The 21,415-nt window shown below is 39.9% G+C and overlaps 1 protein-coding gene across 2 annotated transcripts in view; it reads left to right on the plus strand.

Moving 5' to 3' along the window:
• The first annotated feature begins 1,148 nt into the window (after positions 1-1,148).
• The window catches only part of LOC133478420 (transient receptor potential cation channel subfamily M member 1-like), a 33,933-nt gene continuing 13,666 nt past the window's right edge, over positions 1,149-21,415 (plus strand). The window contains exons 1-14 of one of the 2 annotated variants that reach the window (XM_061774468.1): positions 1,149-1,319; positions 4,612-4,742; positions 13,283-13,359; positions 14,024-14,219; positions 14,293-14,506; positions 15,110-15,234; positions 15,314-15,485; positions 15,791-15,965; positions 17,218-17,341; positions 19,816-19,888; positions 20,002-20,102; positions 20,706-20,882; positions 20,988-21,122; positions 21,312-21,362. In XM_061774468.1, coding sequence (XP_061630452.1) covers positions 4,671-4,742; positions 13,283-13,359; positions 14,024-14,219; positions 14,293-14,506; positions 15,110-15,234; positions 15,314-15,485; positions 15,791-15,965; positions 17,218-17,341; positions 19,816-19,888; positions 20,002-20,102; positions 20,706-20,882; positions 20,988-21,122; positions 21,312-21,362 — 1,692 coding nt within the window. In that variant the 5' untranslated portion in view covers positions 1,149-1,319; positions 4,612-4,670. Of the gene's footprint in view, positions 1,320-2,168; positions 2,193-4,611; positions 4,743-13,282; positions 13,360-14,023; positions 14,220-14,292; positions 14,507-15,109; positions 15,235-15,313; positions 15,486-15,790; positions 15,966-17,217; positions 17,436-19,815; positions 19,889-20,001; positions 20,103-20,705; positions 20,883-20,987; positions 21,123-21,311; positions 21,363-21,415 lie in introns of those variants that run through there. The other variant, XM_061774467.1, reaches the window with a different exon arrangement.

The raw sequence follows: 21,415 nt of genomic DNA on the forward strand, positions 1-21,415 counted from the left end.
CGCGGGCCTTGAGTTTTACACTTGTACCTTAGATTATCATATTTGCCCCGCCTGCCAATCAGTGCACTAGGCAAGAATCAGATCTGCCCCGCCACACCACTTTATGTAGCACAGTAAAGCAATTAAAGTGTCTATTTCATGTTTCTTGCTAAATGGGTTTGTTCTTTTAATGCTTTTTCCCCACTTTTAACAGATATTACAAGATTTATTTTCCCAACAACTCACTTCTTAACATAAAGTGTACAATTGTTCTACACTTTATACTTGTGTGCCACAATTGGATTTTCCATGACTTCTGATTTCAAATTCAATACATTGTTAACAGTATGTGCAACAATTCAATTTCCACGGCAGTTGTGTATATGAAATACGTTGTAGTATACATTTTATATGGTTTTCATAGTCATAAGGTCCCTTTGAGTAAAACCATAACTATGATGTCGGCGTCGACAAAAATGAGTTTGACACCTCTGATACTCGATAGAGCCCACCTTATACCACACTTTGAGAACCACTGCTCAAGGCTGTTAGACATAATTGATCTCCATGTGACGCTCAAGTTCACCCGTTTGATGCATTTAAAATTGTGGGAAAAAAACTGCCGGGGGGTGGGTATTGGGCACAAAAATATATTTACCCCCCCCCCCCCCCCCCCCCCCCCGCTCCCCCCCACCTTTCACATCAAATTTACGCCACTCCTCACATTGACACGGAAATATTAAGAGTCTTAAAAGAACCAAGTTTTTGGAACGTGAGAGGAAGCCGGAATACTCAGAGAAAACCCACGCAAGCACGGGGAAAGCATGCAAACTCATCGCAGGACGGCCTGAGCTGAGATTTGCACGCCAAAGCTCAGAACTGTAAGGCAGACATGTTGACCACGAGGCTGAGATGCTAACTACCAGGTCGTTTCAATTACTTACTACTTTTCAGATCATTCAGATGTTTTTTTTTTTCAAACCCCCCCGCCAAAAAAACCTGGGATACAGTATTGCAATTTAATAATGCTAGAATAATTTTTGTTGACACATTTATAAAAGGGATGTTCTTTCTCTCTGAATTCATCATCTCCTCTAAAGTGTTACATAATCTCCTCCACTTACAAATTCAAAGCCACTAACTGACGACAAAGCTCTTTAGTGTTTGCTTACGCAGAGAAATGAGGTATTATCCATTCCAAGAGGCTGTCCGTACATAACACATTGCTGTGTTGGAGTACTTTTTGTGGGCCTTTTCTTGTTGAGAATGAAGTTATCACCCTATCATTGGGATACAACCACTGGAGGAGTGCATGTGACACACTTCTCTTTGCAAATCAGGTAACATTTGCTCGCGTGCTGCGTTTGAAATAATGTCGTTCATTTGTACAGTAAGTGTCTCAAGAAAGTCCTGTACGAGCTATGTTTGCATGACTTACAAGATAATATTACCACTGACAGCATATTCACGTTTATTTTTATAGCCCTGAATTACAAAAATAGTCTCAAAGGGCTTCACAGGTCAACAGTTGACAAAGGGTGGTGACGTCCCCTGATCTAAATCCTCCAATTGAGTAAGGAAAAACACAAAACCCCATTTGGGGAGAAAGGAAATGCTGAGAAGGGACCACATATGGAGGGATCCCCCTTTCAGGATGACCAGGCTGCAATGGATGCCGAGTGGGCAACATTTATCACATAGTATGGTGTTGTCAATGTTAGCTGAAGCAAGATTCATTGAAAAAGATGAGCTGTAGCACCACAGGAAGATGCCTTTGAAAAAGTGGTTCTGCCTCAGGACCTGCAGCGGTCGGTAAACACAGAATCCTCCACAGCAACTCCTCCAGGGAAGTGGTCCACCTCAGATCTTGTCCTGGTCGGTCGGTGCAGAATCCAAAAGCTTGCCAAACAACTTGATCACTACAGTACACAAAACAGGTGAGGGACATGGAATTGGACAAAGTCAGTTATAGTAGAGAAATCTCAACAGTTACATCTGGAATCCAATAGAGGGAGCTGTTGAATAAATTATGCTGTGTAATATATTGTATGCAAGTCCTACCGAATATCACATGACTGGGCAACAAACACGAAGAAGTCGCTGCTGTTTCATTCGCTGCTGTTTCATTCACGGCTCACTCACTTACTGATTATGGTTATATATTTATGTTTACCACGTGGTACGTTTTTTAGGTGGGCGGAGGGAACTAATAGGTGAGTGAATAAATTCACATATCATAACGTCGAAAGTCACGATTGCTTCTTCACTTAAGCAGATTTAAGAATACTTTATCTTAAGTGTTTAATTTAGTCTTTTTGTTTAACTTTGAAGTTTGTGGCTCTGTTGAGCAGCAAAAACCAACACAAACATACATTAACAACAAAATAAGTACATTGCCATTAGAATACAGCAGCGTTGAGTACACTCATACGAGAGATGTATTTTTATTGTGCCTTCACAAAATCAATACTCACGTTTGATTGACATTATCAGAGAAGTATCAATTGAAACATATTTTTATTGTTATGCTTGTGTTGATTATGTGGTGCACAACTGCAGTGCATCACACTTGAGAGCTGTTCTGATACATGATGCCTATTGAGTTACGTGAAAGGAGCAAAATCCAGTGGTGCCCTGACTTACAAGTTTAATTTGTTCCTTGGCCACGCTCGTAACTCGAACCCCTCGTATCTCAACTCTTCTTACCCCCTTTCAAATGAATATAAATGTCCTGCCCCACATTGTACTGCTCCTTATTAGCTCGCATTGGACACCAGGGGGCAGTATAATACAGACGCACACATGAAGAAGAGCTTTACAACTCACTTAGTAAACTGCAGTAAAATTAGTCTTTTATCACATAGGATAAAGAAATGCAGTTGTGCTCCTAAGTTTGCATATCTCGGAAGAATTTGCAGGATGTGTTCTTTAAAGCACATTTTACATTTAGTGGGTTTCAAATTAAACTGAGGCATATCATAAAAGCACAATCATTAAACAAAACATAGCAATAAACAAAATAAGGAGATGATGGCTGTTCATTAATATTTTCCAAAAATGGCAATATTTCATAAATTCTGCCAGGGTATGTAAACTTATGAGCACAGCTGTATGCCTGTAAGTAAGTATTGTCTGTTTACATGTGATGCGGCACTGTTTGTGTTCAAATATTTGTTGCTTAACACATTCACTGCCACTGACGGCTTTAGAAGTCAAATATCCATGTTAACTGGGAAGGCTGTCAGTGAATGAGTTAAAGGGTTATAAACAGGGGTACACATAACAATTTTGATCTGGTTCCCAAATGAGTACCTGAGGTTTTTGCTAATTTTTTCATGACCCACCAACCTCACTGGATGAACTTACATCCATTTGTAGACGCCCTATTTTGTTATTTATTTATTTCTGTACAAATAAAGGAATACAACATGTTTTTCAGTTTTGTTCAATGACATAAAATTGTTTTTCCCCCTTTTGGGTCTGATTACATATGCTTTGTGTTTTATTATTCTTAGTCTGAGCCAGTTCACAGTGGTTAAACAGCCTGTAGCAATTGACATTCATTTAGAAACATTTTATATTATTTCATACCTTACACTCTGTAATTCTAACCTGTAATTACAGTACTTAAAATAATATAAATTTCATGTTATTTAGTTCGAATTTATGGCCGAAGGGGGATGGGTGTGGGGGAGGCGGTGTGGGCTTCAGTCAATCGCCTGTGAATGTCGGCGTTTGGGATTTTTTGGGGGGATTTTCTTGTGTGACACGGGGTCGCAGCTGAGCTCAACTAAACTGAGAAGAGAACGAATCAATTTATGAAATGATTCCAGTACGTTCACTCAAAAGATCTGTTAGTTTGAACGAGTTGTTTGTGAACGACAACACTAGTACTCGAGCCCCGTCTACAGCTGCGCTCTCCTCCCGCACCAAAGAAAATGCTTAGTGGTACCCAAATACAGTCGAATCGGGTGCGCTTTTAACATTTTCAGTGGGCACGCGCACCTGCACACCACTTACGTATGTGCACCCCAGTTATAAAACTGTGACATGGATGCTATTCATTAGCCCATCTTTGGCATTTTGTAACATTGTCAAATGAACACCTCTCTTGACAGTGTCAGAGAATGAGCATTATTTTTTAATAAAACATTTTCTAACTTTTTGATGAAGCTCTTGTGTTGGAGCTCCTTAGATAGGAAAGAACAATTCAGCCCAATGTTTTCCATTGAGTGTCTTGTCCTGCACCTAAAGAAAAGCAAGGTTTATTTATAGGTTGAGGCAACCTTTGGCTCTCGGCCTGCTAACTTTAGCTTCACAGCTTGCATGGTCGCACTCAGCCCTTTTTTGGGCTTGTGTTGTGCCAAAGTAGATTTACCTTCAATAACCATTTAATAAAGCTCTATCCATTAGACTCGGAGGCTTCATAAGAGCCGGCTCCATTAATCCTGATTACGGGATGCGTGGCAGAGGAAAAGGGTCTATGTGTTAAGCATGCCATCGAGTGATTTATATCCCCGGTTGGGATGTGTGTCTTGTCAGTCGGGGCTGAGAGGAGTGAGGGGAGAAGCGCTCGGTGGAGCTGACCTTTTGCCAAGTGTGACTATAGTTTGTGCTGCCTTGCTTCCACAGTGGCTCTCTCGTGCCGATGTCGGCCTTGACGTCTCGCGGCCGCTTCGAGCATTTTCAGCATGGACTCCAAGGGCCCCAGCGGCACCTTCAAGAGGTCCTCCCTCAAACGCAGCACGTCTGGCTCTCAGAAGGTAAGAAACTTTCAATAAGTGCCTTTTAAGTTTGATCTGTTTCATTTGTTCCTTATTTTAGCATGTAATTAAATAAGATCCATGCTGTTGTTCACTTTGACATGTTGCAACTGAATCTTGACACATGCTGTTTGACAAATCCTCTTTTTGCATCACATGCCACATGGCTTGTAGTCAGTCCAAGGCCACACTCCGTCTCAACCAATCACATTACAGGGCCGCTGATCATATGCACCATGTACTGTATTAGTATGCACATGGTGTGTGTTGCTTCCCCCTGCAAACATACTGCTAAGTGAAGCTGAGCAGGCTTCAAGTAAGAGCTGCTCGCTACTTTATAATGTTTCATAATGGCCCAGTATGGCAACCATGGCAGATTAAAGTCCTGTGATATGTTTCTATAAAGTCTGCTTTCATGTGATTAACACGTCTGCTAATACGTCCTTGAAAGCAACCCACCCAGTTTGCAATTTTGTATACGCAATCATGTGTCTGCATCCAGTTTAGATTGGGTAGGTTGGGTTCTGGGATTATAGTCTTACTTTCTAGTCTGGGAAATAATCATCTGTAAAGAAAGAAGACATTTGGGGGGGGGGGGGGGTTATGTTACCGTGACTGTCTGAATATCACAATAAGACTAACATAAATTGGTCATTAAACCTTCAAAAGTCCACGATTATTCATATATTTGCCAAATCTTTAGTTTAAGCAATTATGTTAATTGATGGCAGGAGAATATACAAGAAAGTTGTGAGCTAGATAATAATACTTATATATTACAGTTTGGTTTCAGACACAGAATAGGCTGTGCAGGAGTTTTGTTTTAAAGAAGTATATTTTAACTAGAAAATAATATTTTATTATTATTATTTCATAATTTATTATCTATATTGTGTACCTGCAGTACACGGTTGTTTTTGTCAAGCGCTCTAGAAATGAAGTTGCGCAATGAAAACAAGTTGTTTTTAGTATTTTGAAAATGACGAGCTGAAAGTCACACACAATTCGTATACCGGATCTTACTTGAGCAATTTTCTAAGCTAATGCTATCCTTTGCGCCATTCGAGGATCACAGACAGCATTATATTTAACTAGGAATTTAGAACCTTGTCTTGAGAAAGGATTTGAATAATTTTTGACATGGAGCTTTCAAAATGTAAACTATAATGGAATTGCCCATTTCCTAAAAATCATTACATCACGTAACATAAGTCTTACAGTACATATTTTGCTACTATTGTCCCAAAAGATTAAAATTATGTATTTCACATTTGACTGTACTTTACTATTTGTATTACCATATGACACGAAGTTTTGCACTCGTGTCATCACCTTAAAACTACAATAACGTATTTAATGTAGCGAAAACAAGATCCACAAGAGGAAAAAATATCACTTTCACTTCATCTGTTGACGAAACGTTCGCCACGTCTTTTATTGTCCCTATTTTCATTCTAAAGACCTGTTGAAATCTCATTTTAGACATTTATACAGGTGATATTAATATTTCCATCGTCCACATCCTTTTTATAGGAGGTTTTGTTCGGTAAAGTAATCAGCAATGTCATGGCTTTTATCTAATTAATACGACACTTCTAATGAGATTAGATTTGCTAAATATAAACTCAATAAAAAAAATTCATGTACTTATTGAGACATTAATTTCCCATACGGTATGAAGAAAGTATATCTGTCATTCTCTATTTTTAATAATTGTTTCATCTGCTAATGTATATTTAAATGGAACACCCATACTTTTCATTTAGTCATCTATGGCCCTATGGGAAAAATATTATTAAAGTGTTCTTCGTAATGTAACCAAAATATTAGAAACACATCTCAGAGGAACTGCACGAATAGGCTTAATTGTTAAATTAATACCCAAAACTGAATATTGTCTTTGTATTGTTTTTGTGTTTTTGTTTTTGTTGCAATTTTTCTTAAACACTTTTTCAATGCGGTGATCATGACTGAACAAATGTGGTCTGTTTCATAAGATCACATGTTAGTCAGCACATAAAATGGCCCTGCTGATCTTTTTGCTCTTTCACAAAGAAACACAAGCTTTAAGGTTCAACTGTTGCAAAACAAATCAACTGATATCATTCATAGCCTCGAGTTGGCACTCCAATCGGTTCATTTTCTTAGAAATTGGTTCAATTTCCCATTCCATATTTTACTGTAAGAATCCTCTCATTTTACAGGATCCACAAATTGCCCATTGTATTGATGAGCTCACATGATTGCATCAGGGCCAAGTCAGCAGAGAGCTGATGCTTTAGGCCAGAGGTCAGGTTTAGGGCTAATAAATGTTGGTTGCTGCAAAACTACGTCAATTGTGAATAAATATCTTAAATAATTTAAAAAAAGTTTCTAAAGTTTAACATTTGCCTCTTTGTACCTGAACTAAACATGAGTATTGTATTGACATTACTGGGCAAAACTAAGAGGATTTATTTGCTGTGGCCTCGCTCTCTTTCCTATTTTGCACAATTCTATATTATTATTATTATGTTTCATGTTGCACCATCGGACCAAGAAACATTTCTAGTTGTGAATGAAAATCGATTCTGATTCTGGTAATATATTCTTCTTCTTCTTCTTATTATTATTATATACACTATAAATATGTCTGCCAACCATACATCCATTTTCTGTATTACTTAATCACACCTACAGACAATTTAGAGCTGGGGTGTCAAAGTTATTTTCATTGCAGGCCCCCTTGTCGTTCCCTTAGTGGGCCTGTCAGAATGCGTAATCTCTAGGGTTGTATCGATACACCAAAAATCACAGTACGGAACGTACCTTGGATTTAAGTTCATGGTCCAGTTCACATTGGACACAGTAAGGGAACAAAATACACAAGAAACTGTTTGTTTTTCCTAAACAGGAACACCTTTGATGGCATTTAAAATGAAACCACAACAGCTACAATCCTTTCTTTTTAGGAAAGTACAGTGTACATGATTTCTTCTTTTTAGGAAATGGAGTTTGTAGACAACTGCAACAGCAAAAAAACAGAGAGAATTTTGAAGCTGTCAAAACACTAACAATTGCATTTGTTAATGAGTTGGGTCAATTTCAGGAGCCCGGGAGAGTCTGTTTTAATGCTGCTGCATGTTGCGTTTGTACCGCGTATTTTGTGTCCTACACTGATATTTACGTTCCTGTGATGAATTACCATTACAGTGACGTTCTACCAAAATCATGTCATAAGCAGAAGCTGATCTGCACTGTATTTGTTTACAGACTAGCCATGTGGTTAGAGCACGAGGCAGTTTTATTTCTTGTCCCTTACTTGATATGTTCTGCGTGGAAGCACTAATCATCACCCAATCATAACATGCAATTGTGCATAATTTGCGATGAATCACTATAGTTTTGAACTGAAGTCGAGGAAAAAATGGTGGCGAGCTTTTGCGAGCCACATTAAATTACATGGAGCGCTGGATTTGGCCTTCAGTTTGTTATTTAGAGTCTTCAATTAACCTAAGAAACATGATGATAACATCAACAATCTAAAACAGAAAAACGTGTCCCTATTGTCAAATTTAAGAAATACAATTTGTAAACTATGCCATTCACTGTATATGTAAACCAGAAGTTTACATATACTACAAAATGAGACATACTGGTTCACTTTCTTTTAATTGTCTGACATGAAATCAGGCTAAACCTTTCCTTTTATATTCCACATTAAGACAGTGTGATTGTATGGTGTTTTAACTCAAGTATTTTGATACAAATAATAACTTCCCTAGTAATCCAGTTTCACAATTACAGTATGCACAGTATTACACAAGAAGCAAAGAACACATTCACTCCCATTTACCCAGTGTCCCTAAACGCACTCACGCGGCTAATATAAACATAAATGGCGGGCACCATAAATCGGTTGTAAAATACGGCGTATATCCCCCGACATCTGAAGGCTAGTATATAGTGTGTTCTCATGGAAGTCCCTTACCAAACCTGGCACTCTTGAACCAAAATGAATTGCTGTTCAAAAACCGCTCACAGACACCAGAACAAGCGCATTCTCAATAACGTTCATCAGGCAGAAATAAACTACGTTCAGTTTACATTCACCCAAAATATGAACTTTCGTTTATTGAACTCGTTCAGGCACAACATGATTGTTCGGTCAGATGAACGTGGCACCTTCAGGCATCTGGAAATTGCACCCAAGGATGAACCAGACTTATGCCAGTCCACAAGTCTCTTCCTGATATCTTGGTTGAGTTCTTTTGACTTTCCCATGATGTTACACAAAGAATCTGTGTGTTTTAGGTGTGCTTTCAAATACATGCCCAGGTTTGACTCACATTAACTCAAATGTTGACAATAAACCAAAAGCTAAAATCAAAATCTTCAGAGGACATGACTTTATCTTGGTTTAAAGGCATAGTAATCTTACAGTTCGTGAAATTCGGACTTTGAAGAAAGTAATGAAAAATTGTCCACAAAAGAATCTTTCTCTCACTATTTTGGCATTTAGTAAATTGACATGATTTTGTTCATCCTAATTGACCTTAAACAGGAAGGGCTTATTCTGATTTCATGTTGGACAATGAGGAAAAAAAGTGTTTCTTTTAAAACTATGAAAGGAGGAGGCCACTCTCATTTCATATACAAAATAAATCATCAATCAACCCTTAATAAGTGTCCCTTTATTGTAAAGTGGTATCCAGTACAAGTTTTAGATTCTGCTGATGTACTTTTCCCCGTGGCTTGTCTTGGGTACAACATTCCTTGGGGGCAAAGAGGGCGCAACCGCTTTAAAACATGTCTTATGACTGCGTCCACAGGCGAGGCTAATCAGTGACATGTTGCTCTCATGTGATGGCTAACTGGATTTTCAAACCCAAGATGACAATTGAGTGCCTTTACACTGAGTGAAAACAGCTAGTTTCACGGTTAATGCAAATTTGTCTACCACGAGATCGAGCTCGTACCTCGTGGGTGTGATGTTCGTGTAGCAAATGCCCCCCTCCCCACTAAGTCAAGTGCAAGCCGGTGAAAGACTGCTTTTTATTCGGCCCGTGCCTCTGAAATATTCCTTAAACAGTAAAGGATTCCACATGGGTTTCCTTCCCTTCACGCCGCATCAAACTCCAACCACGCCAACACTGAGCGGCAAAGCCAAGCAATTAGTGTCTTTTATCTTCAACCATGGTGACATCACATTCCACACTGGACCCCCAAATCCTTTACAACCAATTTCCACTTGTGCCTGTTCTCCCTCAAAATAGTCTTTCGACACATGTGGATCCATCACTTCCATCAAATATGTTGCCATGAGCAGAAAGAAAGGAAACTCCTTTTTTTGTACTATTATACTTGTGATTCTGGGTTTCTGTGATAAGTTACACGGAATTGTCGCTGCAGTGGAACAAATTTGCTGTGATCTCCTTTTTCGCTAAGCTGCGGGTCAGGAGACCTGGCCCATGTGACTGCAGCACAAAAAGGTGAGTGTAAGTGGAATATTGAAAAGAGTACACGAGGACAGTGACATTATTTAAAAAGATATTTGCAGTTTTCATTTTTTTAAAATTCCAAGTTCAAACATCTTCATATTCTTTCTCAATACATGCAAATCCAATTTGCGACATTTATAGTTGATTACAACGCCCTAAATTGGTGATTCCCAACCACTGTGCTGAAATTATCCAATTTCACTACAACGCCCTAAATTGGTGATTCCCAACCACTGTGCTGAAATTATCCAATTTCACTACAACGCCCTAAATTGGTGATTCCCAACCACTGTGCTGAAATTATCCAATTTCACTATCTTTGGTCCAAAAAAAGAAGACATATTTGCAACAGATAACGAATACTTGTTCATCTATCTATGCCAGCGACATATCGTGACAGGCAGAGCAATTAAATGGTCTTGCACATGATGTCGGAAGGTACAATTACCTTAATAATAGTATATACTGTAGATAAGTGTATCCACCCCTTTTGCCATTCATACAACAGAAATATAGCTTTTGTATTTAACTACACAGGTCCACATTTCACACAAAGTAAATCTGTTAGTAAATTGAGACAAGATAGAGTAATCATTATTTCAGTATCTTTTGTGACCGTTTTTTGTGGTGGTGTGCAATAAGATTTTTCTAATGTAGATTTGGGGTCTTGGTTCAATCAGGGCTCGGAAACACTGCCCTGTATTATGTTATGTTCCCATAATCCTTTTAAAAGGTTCCAGTCTTCTGTAACTTTCTTGCGTTGGCTCTAGGTAGAGGATGCACATTCAACAAATAAAACTCCAAACTTTACCAGGGTATGAGTACTTTTGGTTTTCGCGATCATTTCCCAATTGCACAAAAAAAGTGACATTTCATCCCACCCACAATGGTCCATTATTTTATTGTTGGCTGTTTCCTAACTGCCGCATGTTTGGAATGAATGTTGTTTATTGTGCCGAGGCTTGTCGTAATTCTTGTTAATTTTCCCCGTGTGACACAATGTGATCCGCCAGTATATCCAAATCTTCAAGGTTTTTCGTTAAGCGCTCGGAGGCAGCTCTAGCGAGGCAGCTGCATGGGGTTTTCATTGCTGTGCTTAATGAGTTTAAGTACGCTGAAACAACTGCGTCATGTCGGCCAAAACCCTCTGAAAATGTGTTTGTTTTCTTCTTCTATAATTAACAGCGTCCCCCAGAGCTACACCGAAAAGTGTCTGGTTCGGGACATTTCAATTTGTCTTCTCGAGTTCCCAGACTTCTTTTTTTCTCATAGTGCTCAACCATAAAAGGAGTGCTGGTGCGACCATTTCACATAAGGTTTTAAAACCTCTCTGACTTTGTGTTTGCTAACTTCCAGCTCAGCTAATGCCTTCACCTGCTTATTTAAGTAAGTGCCACAAAGCCCTTGAGAACTTGAAATAGTCTTAATTGCCAGTTCTTATGTGACAAGCAGGGTTCTTTTTCACACACATTTAAACTCGAATTTTGTCAACACCTTGTGCATATACAAACAAATAAGCTCTATCTTTTCCTCCACCAGAACATGGTGGAAATAGAGATTAACTGCAATTAGTATTGACTGACCTTGCTCCCAGCTGGAGAGCAGTCATGGCTTAACAAGGCGGCCTTCAAAAGAATGGCTGCGTCCAATTCTCTCAATTATGCAAATTTGGGTTGAAATCAAAGTAGCTGGAAATGATGGTTGGGGGTTTCGGGGGTGCTTGTTTTCCAATGAAAAGTCTGCAAGCATCAACTTGTTGCGGCGCACAAACTTCTTCTTCTTCAGCACTGCTGCAAGGGCAACGGCAAGAAAAAGAGTTTGAACAAATTGGGAGATTAGGGGCCGCTTATCAAAGTAGATTTATTGTGCCTTGTTCAAGCGGTGGGTGAAAATACCCTGTAGGCATGGAGAAGGGGGTCATGGGACTCCCAAAAGGATTACCTTGAACTGGAGTCATGAGACTGGGCCGAACAAAGAGCCCGCTCACATGCTCATCATATTAGCTGGCCCTCATAAAGTGAACAAGTGTCATGTCCTGTGGGATTCAGTGAGACTCCAGCAACAGCAGCAGCAGCAGCGCTCCAGCTTCAGCTCACTTTTCACCTCAGCTTCTTAGAGAGGCGACTCAGCACGCTCGGACCAAAGGTTTTTATGTAAGTGGAGCTTCTGCAATGCTTTAAAACTTAAATTATATGGCAAAACTTCTTTAATGTAAATGCGACCTCGTGGCAAAGGTACAAAGTGGATTTATTTGTGGATGAGCAACAGGTTTATTTATCAAATCATCCACTATGACAGACACAAATATTAATATGTTGTTGCAAATGATTGCAATTATTTGTGTTTTTTTTTTATTTGGTTCAAAATGTCAACTTGAAGGGATTGTTTTTCAGCTACTAAACATTAATGACATTGTTGGATTTAAAAAAAAAAAAGTAATGGGTAAAAATTTTTTTTTTAAAACTGTCACAGAAGATAATTATTAACATTGCAATATTCATCAATCAATCAATCAATTCATCATAGATGATGGGGAAAAAAGTAGTCAATAACTATTATTATAACAGTCTACATTCATTGCCTAAGACATTTTGCAGGGATCAAAACAGAGAACAGTGGCAGCTCTCGTGATAGAAAATCACAAGGCAGCCGTAAGAATCCATTAGTTGTGTCTTTTAGTCACACTCATATGATCTTAAGTCGAAAGGCCAAAAAAATAACAATTTAGTCCAGGAAAAGTGTTGGAGCTGGTGAAGCAATGAAAACAATGTTACTGTTTTTCAACTGTTTTCACTGCCGCTGCCAACGCTTTCCTGGAAAGCGGAGCTCCAATTGCTCTACTTTTAATTAGTCATTCACGCTTGACAATAGCACAGAAATTTTGCGCTCAACTCAGGTTATTTTTTGCTCCAAGTTGGAAGCGCATCAGAGGAGAAGCAGTTTTTGAACGCAGCGTGTGGCCGACTGCTTTTGTGTGATGATGTTCGGTGGCTGCTTCTACTGTGACAAAAAAAAAACTGACCCAAACACTTTGTCTTTTTCTTTCTTTTATCTTCTCAGGCACAGCGGGTTTGGATTGAAAGGACGTTTCTGAAAAGAGAATGCATTCACATCTTTCCCACTAAGGACACCACCAGGTAATACGGGTCTTCTAAATATGTATGGTCAGTTTGTAATTAGAAAAATAATTTGAAATACACTGTCCTGTTGAAATCCAGATTCTTGCATAGAATTTGGTAAAAAAAAAAAAAAAAAAATGTTATTTTTTAACTTTGTTAACATTGTTTTCTTTGACTATTTCAATATTTGTATTGTTTCATTTTTAAATTATGCCCAAAGTAGTTCAGAATAGACCTTCACCTAAACCACGGGGGATGAAAACTGGACGAGACCTGTTTGTACGCTAATGTCGGGGTGTAGACCTAACTAGCCCAGAATACGATATACCTAAACTTCGGTGTATAACTGGACAAGCCCACAATACACCCTAACTGTATGGTAAACAGTGGAGTAGCCATGAATATGCTGTACATTAATCATGGGCTAAAAATTGGAATATAGTAACAATAACCCTAGGTTCTAAACTAAACGAGCCCAAAATATACCCTGTGTTAAAACCTACTCTATCCCCAAAATACCCTAAAACTAACCATGGACAAACCCAGAATAAAGAATCTCCTAATCCAACTCCACTGTCTAAACTCGACTAGTCAAGAGTATACCATAAAACCAACTAACTAACCCCTTTGCACCCCATTTGCCATATGACTGAGAATGAGTCTTGTCATGCATTCTTTTTAGATGTTCGTGCGGTCAGCTGACAACGCAACACGTGGCCATCCCACCCGGCGCCAACTCCCTGGAGGAGGCCCACCAGCTCGTGCAGATCGACACCCCCAGAGACAAATGGAGCGTGATCAAGCACACCAGGACCTACCCGACGGATTCTTTCGGCGTGATTGAGTTCCAGGGTGGAGGTTTCATCAACAAGGCCATGGTGAGCAGAATTGACTCCTAAGTGAAACGTACCAATGCTACGATTGTCGTGAATCTCATCTTCTCCACTCCAGTACATCCGAGTCTCCTATGACACCAAACCTGACAACCTGCTGCATCTGATGGTGAAGGACTGGCAGCTGGAGCTGCCCACGTTACTCATCTCCGTGCACGGAGGCCTCCAAAACTTCGACCTCCAGCCCAAACTCAAGCAGGTTTTTGGCAAAGGCCTGATTAAAGCGGCCGTCACCACGGGCGCTTGGATCTTCACAGGCGGAGTCAACACAGGTGAGGACGCCGACTACGACAGCCCGGGATAATTCGTTTTCTGTTCACTTAACAAATAACTATTAGTGACATTAGAAGATTAGCCCTGCACTCAACTGTTATTACATAATGGTTCTTCTGAAATGTCCTGGCTGGGTGGGGGGCGGGGGGTGACCCATTGTGACCCATTGTGACAGGTTTAAACACTATAATGAAGAGCTTTTTGGAGGGCAAGCTGGGTGATGATGTGATGATGCAAATATTACTGTGTTTCCCATCCATCCATTTCTATACCACCTTTACAGAGGTGCCCCCTGGGAAATGATCCTTTTTCATTTAATTGGTCCAAAAATTCTCATTTATTAACTACAAATAATGTATCTTTGGTCATCTCTTTATGCCAATGATGTATAGTGACAGGCAGAACAACTAAATGCTCTTCCACTAAATGTCAGATGGCTATTCGTACAACAGAACAATAGCTTTGTGTTCAATTAAACGGGCCCAGATTTCACACTAAATACATTTGTGAGTAAACTGAGACAAGATCATCATTATATCACTCTGTATACTTTTTGTTACATTTTTGTTTTTTTATTTGGGGCAACAATGTGTTTATCTTAGGTGTGATCCGTCATGTGGGAGATGCCTTAAAGGACCATTCCTCCAAGTCACGGGGGAAAGTGTGCGCAATAGGAATCGCCCCGTGGGGCATCCTGCAGAACAAAGAGGACCTCATTGGGAAAGATGTGAGCATCCAAAGCCAAAATCCATGAGGAAAGGAGGCCCTTCAATGAAAAAGAAGCTGATGAGAACTTCTCCTTTCAGGTGACCAGACCCTACCAGACGATGGCCAACCCGCTAAGCAAGCTGGCTGTGCTCAACAACAGCCACTCGCATTTCATCCTGACCGACAACGGCACCTGCGGCAAGTACGGCTCTGAGGTCAAACTGCGGCGCCTGCTGGAGAAGCACATCTCGCTGCAGAAGATCAACACCCGTAAGTGACGCCAGACACATTGTGGGGAGACTACCGGGGGGCTTCAACTTTGATGACGCCTTTCATGACGAGTTTCCTATGTGACCCATGGGCTTCCCTTTGTCATCCTATGCCTGGAGCTCAGATAAGGCAGGGACAGCAAAGGGATGCTCAGCTGTCACCACAGACTTCGCTCGCTCCCTCTTCTGGCATTTTATGCGCTCTCACATCCACATCCCACTCTCAGCCATGTGGTGTACTTAAAAGTTCAAGTTGAAAAAAAAATTTTAAATAAAAATATTGACGATTTCTGGTGTGTTTTACAGGTCTGGGCCAGGGTGTCCCACTGGTGTGTTTGATAGTGGAAGGAGGTCCGAACATTATCTCCATCGCACTGGAGAGTCTGCGAGATGAGCCTCCGATTCCGGTGGTGGTGTGCGATGGCAGCGGCCGCGCCTCTGACATCATTTCTTTTGCGCACAAGTTCTCAGAGGACGGAGGGTGAGCTTTTAGACCTGAGGGCGTCACACTTGTTTTCATCAAAATGTACTTATGGTTGCTTGTAGGGTACAGTTACGTATAATGGTGAAATCACATAATTTATTTACAGTAACATGCTAAAATCAGCCCATCAGTGTAGGTAAAGATATGCTCAGCAATTATATATTATTTTATATCTACTATATATATTGATTTAAAAAAAAAAAAACAGTTCGGTGATAAAGAGATAAAGAAAGATTTTTTTTAGGATTTTGGGGTGACCAGCGGCCCTGTATCCTACTAAACTAGATCTGCCCATGTACTGAACAGCAGCAGAATCCCATCTCAAATTTCAGAAACAAAACGAGCAATCTGAACTAAGATGACCTTGACGAGGAGAGGAAAGTGGAGCAAACAATCACAATTTGCACTATTTGCTGCTGTAATTGAATTATCTTTATTCTCTGGGGCATTATGAATAGAAATTTTATTCTTGTATTGTTGTAAAATGTACACATTTATATAATGTATGTAATGTATTACTATTACTATCCCTAGTAGTAGTACGAGTAATAATACTAGTATTTGTACTAGTGGTAGTACTAGTAGTAGAAGAAAGGGCATCACACCCAAGCAGGCAAACCGCTCGGCCCGTGTGAATTATTAATTTTAGTATATAGTGTGGCCCGCAACAACATGGATGTGGGCCACAAGTGGCCCCCGGGCCATAGTCTGGACTCCACTGTAATACAGTTAGGAACAAAATTCCAAAGAACTGCGTTTGTCTAAACAGGGACAGCTTTGATGACAATTAAATTGAAACAGCCCAAATCTTTTATTTTTAGAATAGTGCAGCATTTTAGTTTGTCTTCTATTTAGGAAATAAAGGAAGTTCAAAAGTAACAGTTTGAACAGTGTGAATTATTGTTCAATAAAAATAACATTTGTCATTGCTTTGGCTCCATCTAAAGAGTCTGGGAGAGTCTGCAAGGTTTTTGGGTTGGTTCCCAACCAGTATGTTCTGTGTGGGAACCCTAATAATTGCCCCATCAGATTACATAATTGCCCTTCCATTTGATTATTAGCATTTTTATGGCTAGTTTTAGAAAGACATCAAGAGAAATTTGTGGCAAGCTTCTGCAAGCCACATAAAATGACCTGGAGGGCCAAATCTGGCCTGCAGGCCTTGAGATTGATGTGTGATTTACACATATCCCCTGAACTGTTATTAGATCGTCACGCATACACCTCAAACTTGAATAAACTCCTCCAGGCTTGTCAACGACGACGTGCGAGACCAACTCCTGGTGACCATTCAGAAGACGTTCAACTACACCAAAAGCCAGTCGCAGCAAATCCTCCTCATGGTGATGGAGTGCATGAAGAAGAGGGAACTGGTAAGTAAGGGAAATAACTGTTAAAAACCAACGGAATGTCTTTTCTACACCATTTGAAAGTGATTTGTGCCTCAATAAACATGTATGTCAAGCATTTGGTCTCCATGCTCATTCATCCGCTCACGTTTTTTTTTTTTTTTTTTTTTTCAATTAACATATTGAATCAATATAATCCTCGCCACCCGCTTGTCATTTCCCCTCCTCGCTGTGTTCATGTGTGGAATGTGGAATAATCTGCAGTTTTATCATCATCCTCATGCATCAAGCCAAAGGTTGCAAAGTGGCGACCTTCAGTGTCACTGCACTGGGAAGATGTGCACAAAGTGCTAAAAGAGAGTGCTTTAATCGCAAAAGTGTTTCTCCAAAGTGTCCGCTTGTTGAATCAATGAAGGCGCATCATTTGGAATAAAGTGATGTGATTAGTTTAATCCGCACACTCCATACATTTGGACGGGAAAGATCCGAGCACACGACTTTGCACTGACTCATGCCTCATGCAGTTACAGTAAGCATACACTACACGACACAGATGGAAGATCCATCGCTATAATCCTCAATGGGTTCCTCTCAACCCAGAGTGCTGTCACACTGTATCACCAGAGAACCTGCAACCTCTAACCCTCGTGTATTAGACCGCCTAATGCCCTCACACACCCAGATAAGCAACTTAAACTGACTTTTTTTTAACCCATACAGATCATGATCACCACAACAAGCACTTGTTTTTTTTGTTTTTTTTCCCCATAACATTTAATTGCGAACCAGACAATGTGACACAATTTAAAAGTTGAGCTTTTTATGCTCTTAGTTTAAAAGTGTCATGACCCACACGTGAATCACTGTCTAGTTCTGTAGCATAATCTCTTCATCCTAAATTCATCCCTAGTGAGCAGCTGGCAAAAAAATTTTGTAAAATATATTTAAAAAAATAGACACTATCAAAAAACACTATCACTCAGCAACATTCACGTCCCCCACCCCCAGAAGAAACTATTCACCACAAGACAATGGTTGCCTTACAACATTCGCCAACATTTTTCACCTCCATACCAACCTCGAGGATGTTGCTGTCATGCCAGCCTAATCCCATTAACCCCAAATGCACGTATGATCGACAGCGTCTGTCTAATTTCACGTGACACCGTCAAGTCCGTTCCGAGGCAAATAGTCTTTTGTCTAAATTGGCTGCTTGTGCTCCAAAGGTCAAGTGCAGGGCACTCAGTGGTGACAAACAATGCTCCCATCACACGTCCGAGGCCACGTGTGCTTGTTTGCACGCGTTCCATTTAGGGTGGCAAAATTCAATAAAAATGATCCACAGTTCTTTGCAAAAGTCTCAGACACAATTAGCTTGGTTGTTTGTTGTAATAACCCTATATAACTAGAATTCAACGCTCATAAGCTCAAGATCAGACTGCTTGAACAGTTAACGAGTGAAAAACATTTGTTGAGTGTCACATTTGAGTTTGTTCATCTGTACATTTTAGCAGACTGCTTCCTGTTTCATTGAGGATGTTAAAACGACAGAGGGTGCCATTATAATTCTGGTTCATTTCCATGAATGCCTCAGTTACTCAAAAGGTAAAAATCAATTATTGTATCTGCACCTTTATCCAGATCCTCAAGAACTTGTAGCGAGCTCTTCCTTGGACCATGCACCACACCTCCAACAAGTTTTTCAGAAATTGTTTTTGTGTGTGTGTTTTTTTTTTTTTTTACATAATCCTTTCAACTGTGTCTGTCCTGTTATTTGCTCTCTTAATATGACAAAATGTTTGCAGTGAAAATGGTCATGAAAACATTAAACATAGTTCGTTAAAAGCTTCATTTAGTCAGGTAGTTCAATTCAAAAAGTGAAACTCAGTGAGATGAAAGTACACACTCAGAGGGAAATATTTCATGATTGGTTTTAATATAGTGTATATTTATATTTTTGATGATTATAGATTACAGCAAATGAAAACCCCAAATCCACCACCTCTAGAAACTAGAATATTATGTAACAGTGAAGAAACAATGGAATGATTTTTAATGTTGAAATTTGGCAGGAATTTGCACTCTGAAAAGTACGTATTTAATGAATCTATATAATCTTTGAGTACTGCAATGTACTTTACCATATTCCAATTTATTGAGATGTACCTGTATCCATTCTATATATATTCGATGGGGCAGCGCGTTGATTTAATGGTTTGTACATCTGCCTCACAATCAAGACGTTCTGGGGTCAAGTCTCATCTCCGACCTTCTTGTGTGGAGTTTGCACCTTCACCACGTGCTTGCAAGGGTTTTCTCTGGCTACTCCAACTTCCTCCCACATCTCCAAAATATGAATATTAGGTTAACCGAAGACTCTACAGTGCCACTTTGTAACCCCAATTCCATTCATTTTAATGTCATCGCATCCCGCATTCCTCACAACGTCCGTCTTTTTTTTTTTTTTCAAATTGTCTTTGTTTCTTCCTCACAAATAGATCACCGTTTTTCGAATGGGTTCTGAGGGTCAGCAAGATATAGAAATGGCCATTCTTACGGCCTTGTTAAAAGGTACTATCACAACCAAAACATCAGTGCATGGAGTTCTGCGGCAGCACGCCACACACTGCCTTTTCTTTGACCTTTTCTTGCATCTGTACCCCTTTTTGTTTGTGTGTCATCAGGCACGAATGCTTCAGCGGCCGACCAGCTCAGTTTGGCTCTGGCCTGGAACCGAGTGGACATTGCGCGCAATCACATCTTTGTCTACGGACATAATTTACCGGTGAGTGGTGCACGGCTCACAATATGTGTCAAGTCGTCATTCCACATCAATGCATTACAATGTTAAAGCGTCAACTACAAATGTGGGAAAATATTTTTGGTGAAGCCATTTTTGCGCAGCAGCAAAAAAGAAATAATTATATACAATGAAAAATAGAATACAAGAAATGTTTTATTATTATTATTATTGTTTCATAATGATTCTAAATTGTCTCTAGGTGTGAATGTGAGTGTGAACGTGGGCCCGTAATGTTCTCTGCACTCACTGGTAACAGTGTTCGGGGATCTGTCAACAAATTACAGAACAAACAATAAAAGTCAATCTTCTCCAATCTCTTGCAATCAATCCCCCATATACACTGAGGCTGAGGTGTAACTTATAATTTTAAATAATTGTCATCAAAACTTTAGCCATAGTTTTCATCAGAACATCCGTCCCGAGTACATTGTTACATTGACAACATGACTAAGTAATTTGACTGTCTTATCCGTACACAATGGCACACTTCTGATGGCACTGACATGTTCATCGAAGCAAATATTTTGTTTTGAGTGGTCAACAAAGGATTTACATCTTTTATCATCTATCTTTTTGCATGGTCAGCCTGCCGGTGCAATCGCGAGCACGACGACCGCGCTGATCCTGTCCCAGGAGAAGCAGAAGAGTCCTGCCAGTGCCCCTCGCAACAAAACCAGAGGCAAGAAGGGGAAGGGCAAAGGAAAGGCTAAGCCTGAACCTCCAGAGGAAACAGATCCACGGAAGTTGGAGCTCATTCGTTGGGTAAAAATGAACTTTAAACAAATTTAAATTAAAAAAAGAAGCACGGACCTCAGATTGTATGATTTATAAATAATAATGAACCTATATTCCTATTTTTTTTATCAGGTAAATTCTCTGGAACAGGCCATGATGGATGCTCTTGTGCTGGACAGAGTGGACTTTGTCAAGCTGCTTCTGGAGAATGGTGTCAATATTCACCACTTCCTCACCATCCCAAGACTGGAGGAGTTGTACAATACGGTGGGCCCGTAATGTTCTCTGCACTCACTGGTAACAGTGTTCGGGGATCTGAGAAGCACTGTAGCAAACATTGTCTTTACAACAATAATAATGAGCGTGTTCACTTAACCAAATGTTTCTAATTGTGGTCGTAGTTTGCAGAGGGATACAACTACTGGCTATTTTTGACTTGCTTTTTTCTTCTATTAGAAACTTGGGCCTGCAAACACGCTACATGCTGTAGTTAGAGATGTCAAAAAGGTAAAATAATCTTTTTGCTGGATGTTGGTTATTTCTTTTGAGTAGTTTGTGTG

The sequence above is a fragment of the Phyllopteryx taeniolatus genome, chromosome 5 (assembly GCF_024500385.1).
Source record: "Phyllopteryx taeniolatus isolate TA_2022b chromosome 5, UOR_Ptae_1.2, whole genome shotgun sequence".
Classification (NCBI taxonomy): domain Eukaryota; kingdom Metazoa; phylum Chordata; class Actinopteri; order Syngnathiformes; family Syngnathidae; genus Phyllopteryx; species Phyllopteryx taeniolatus.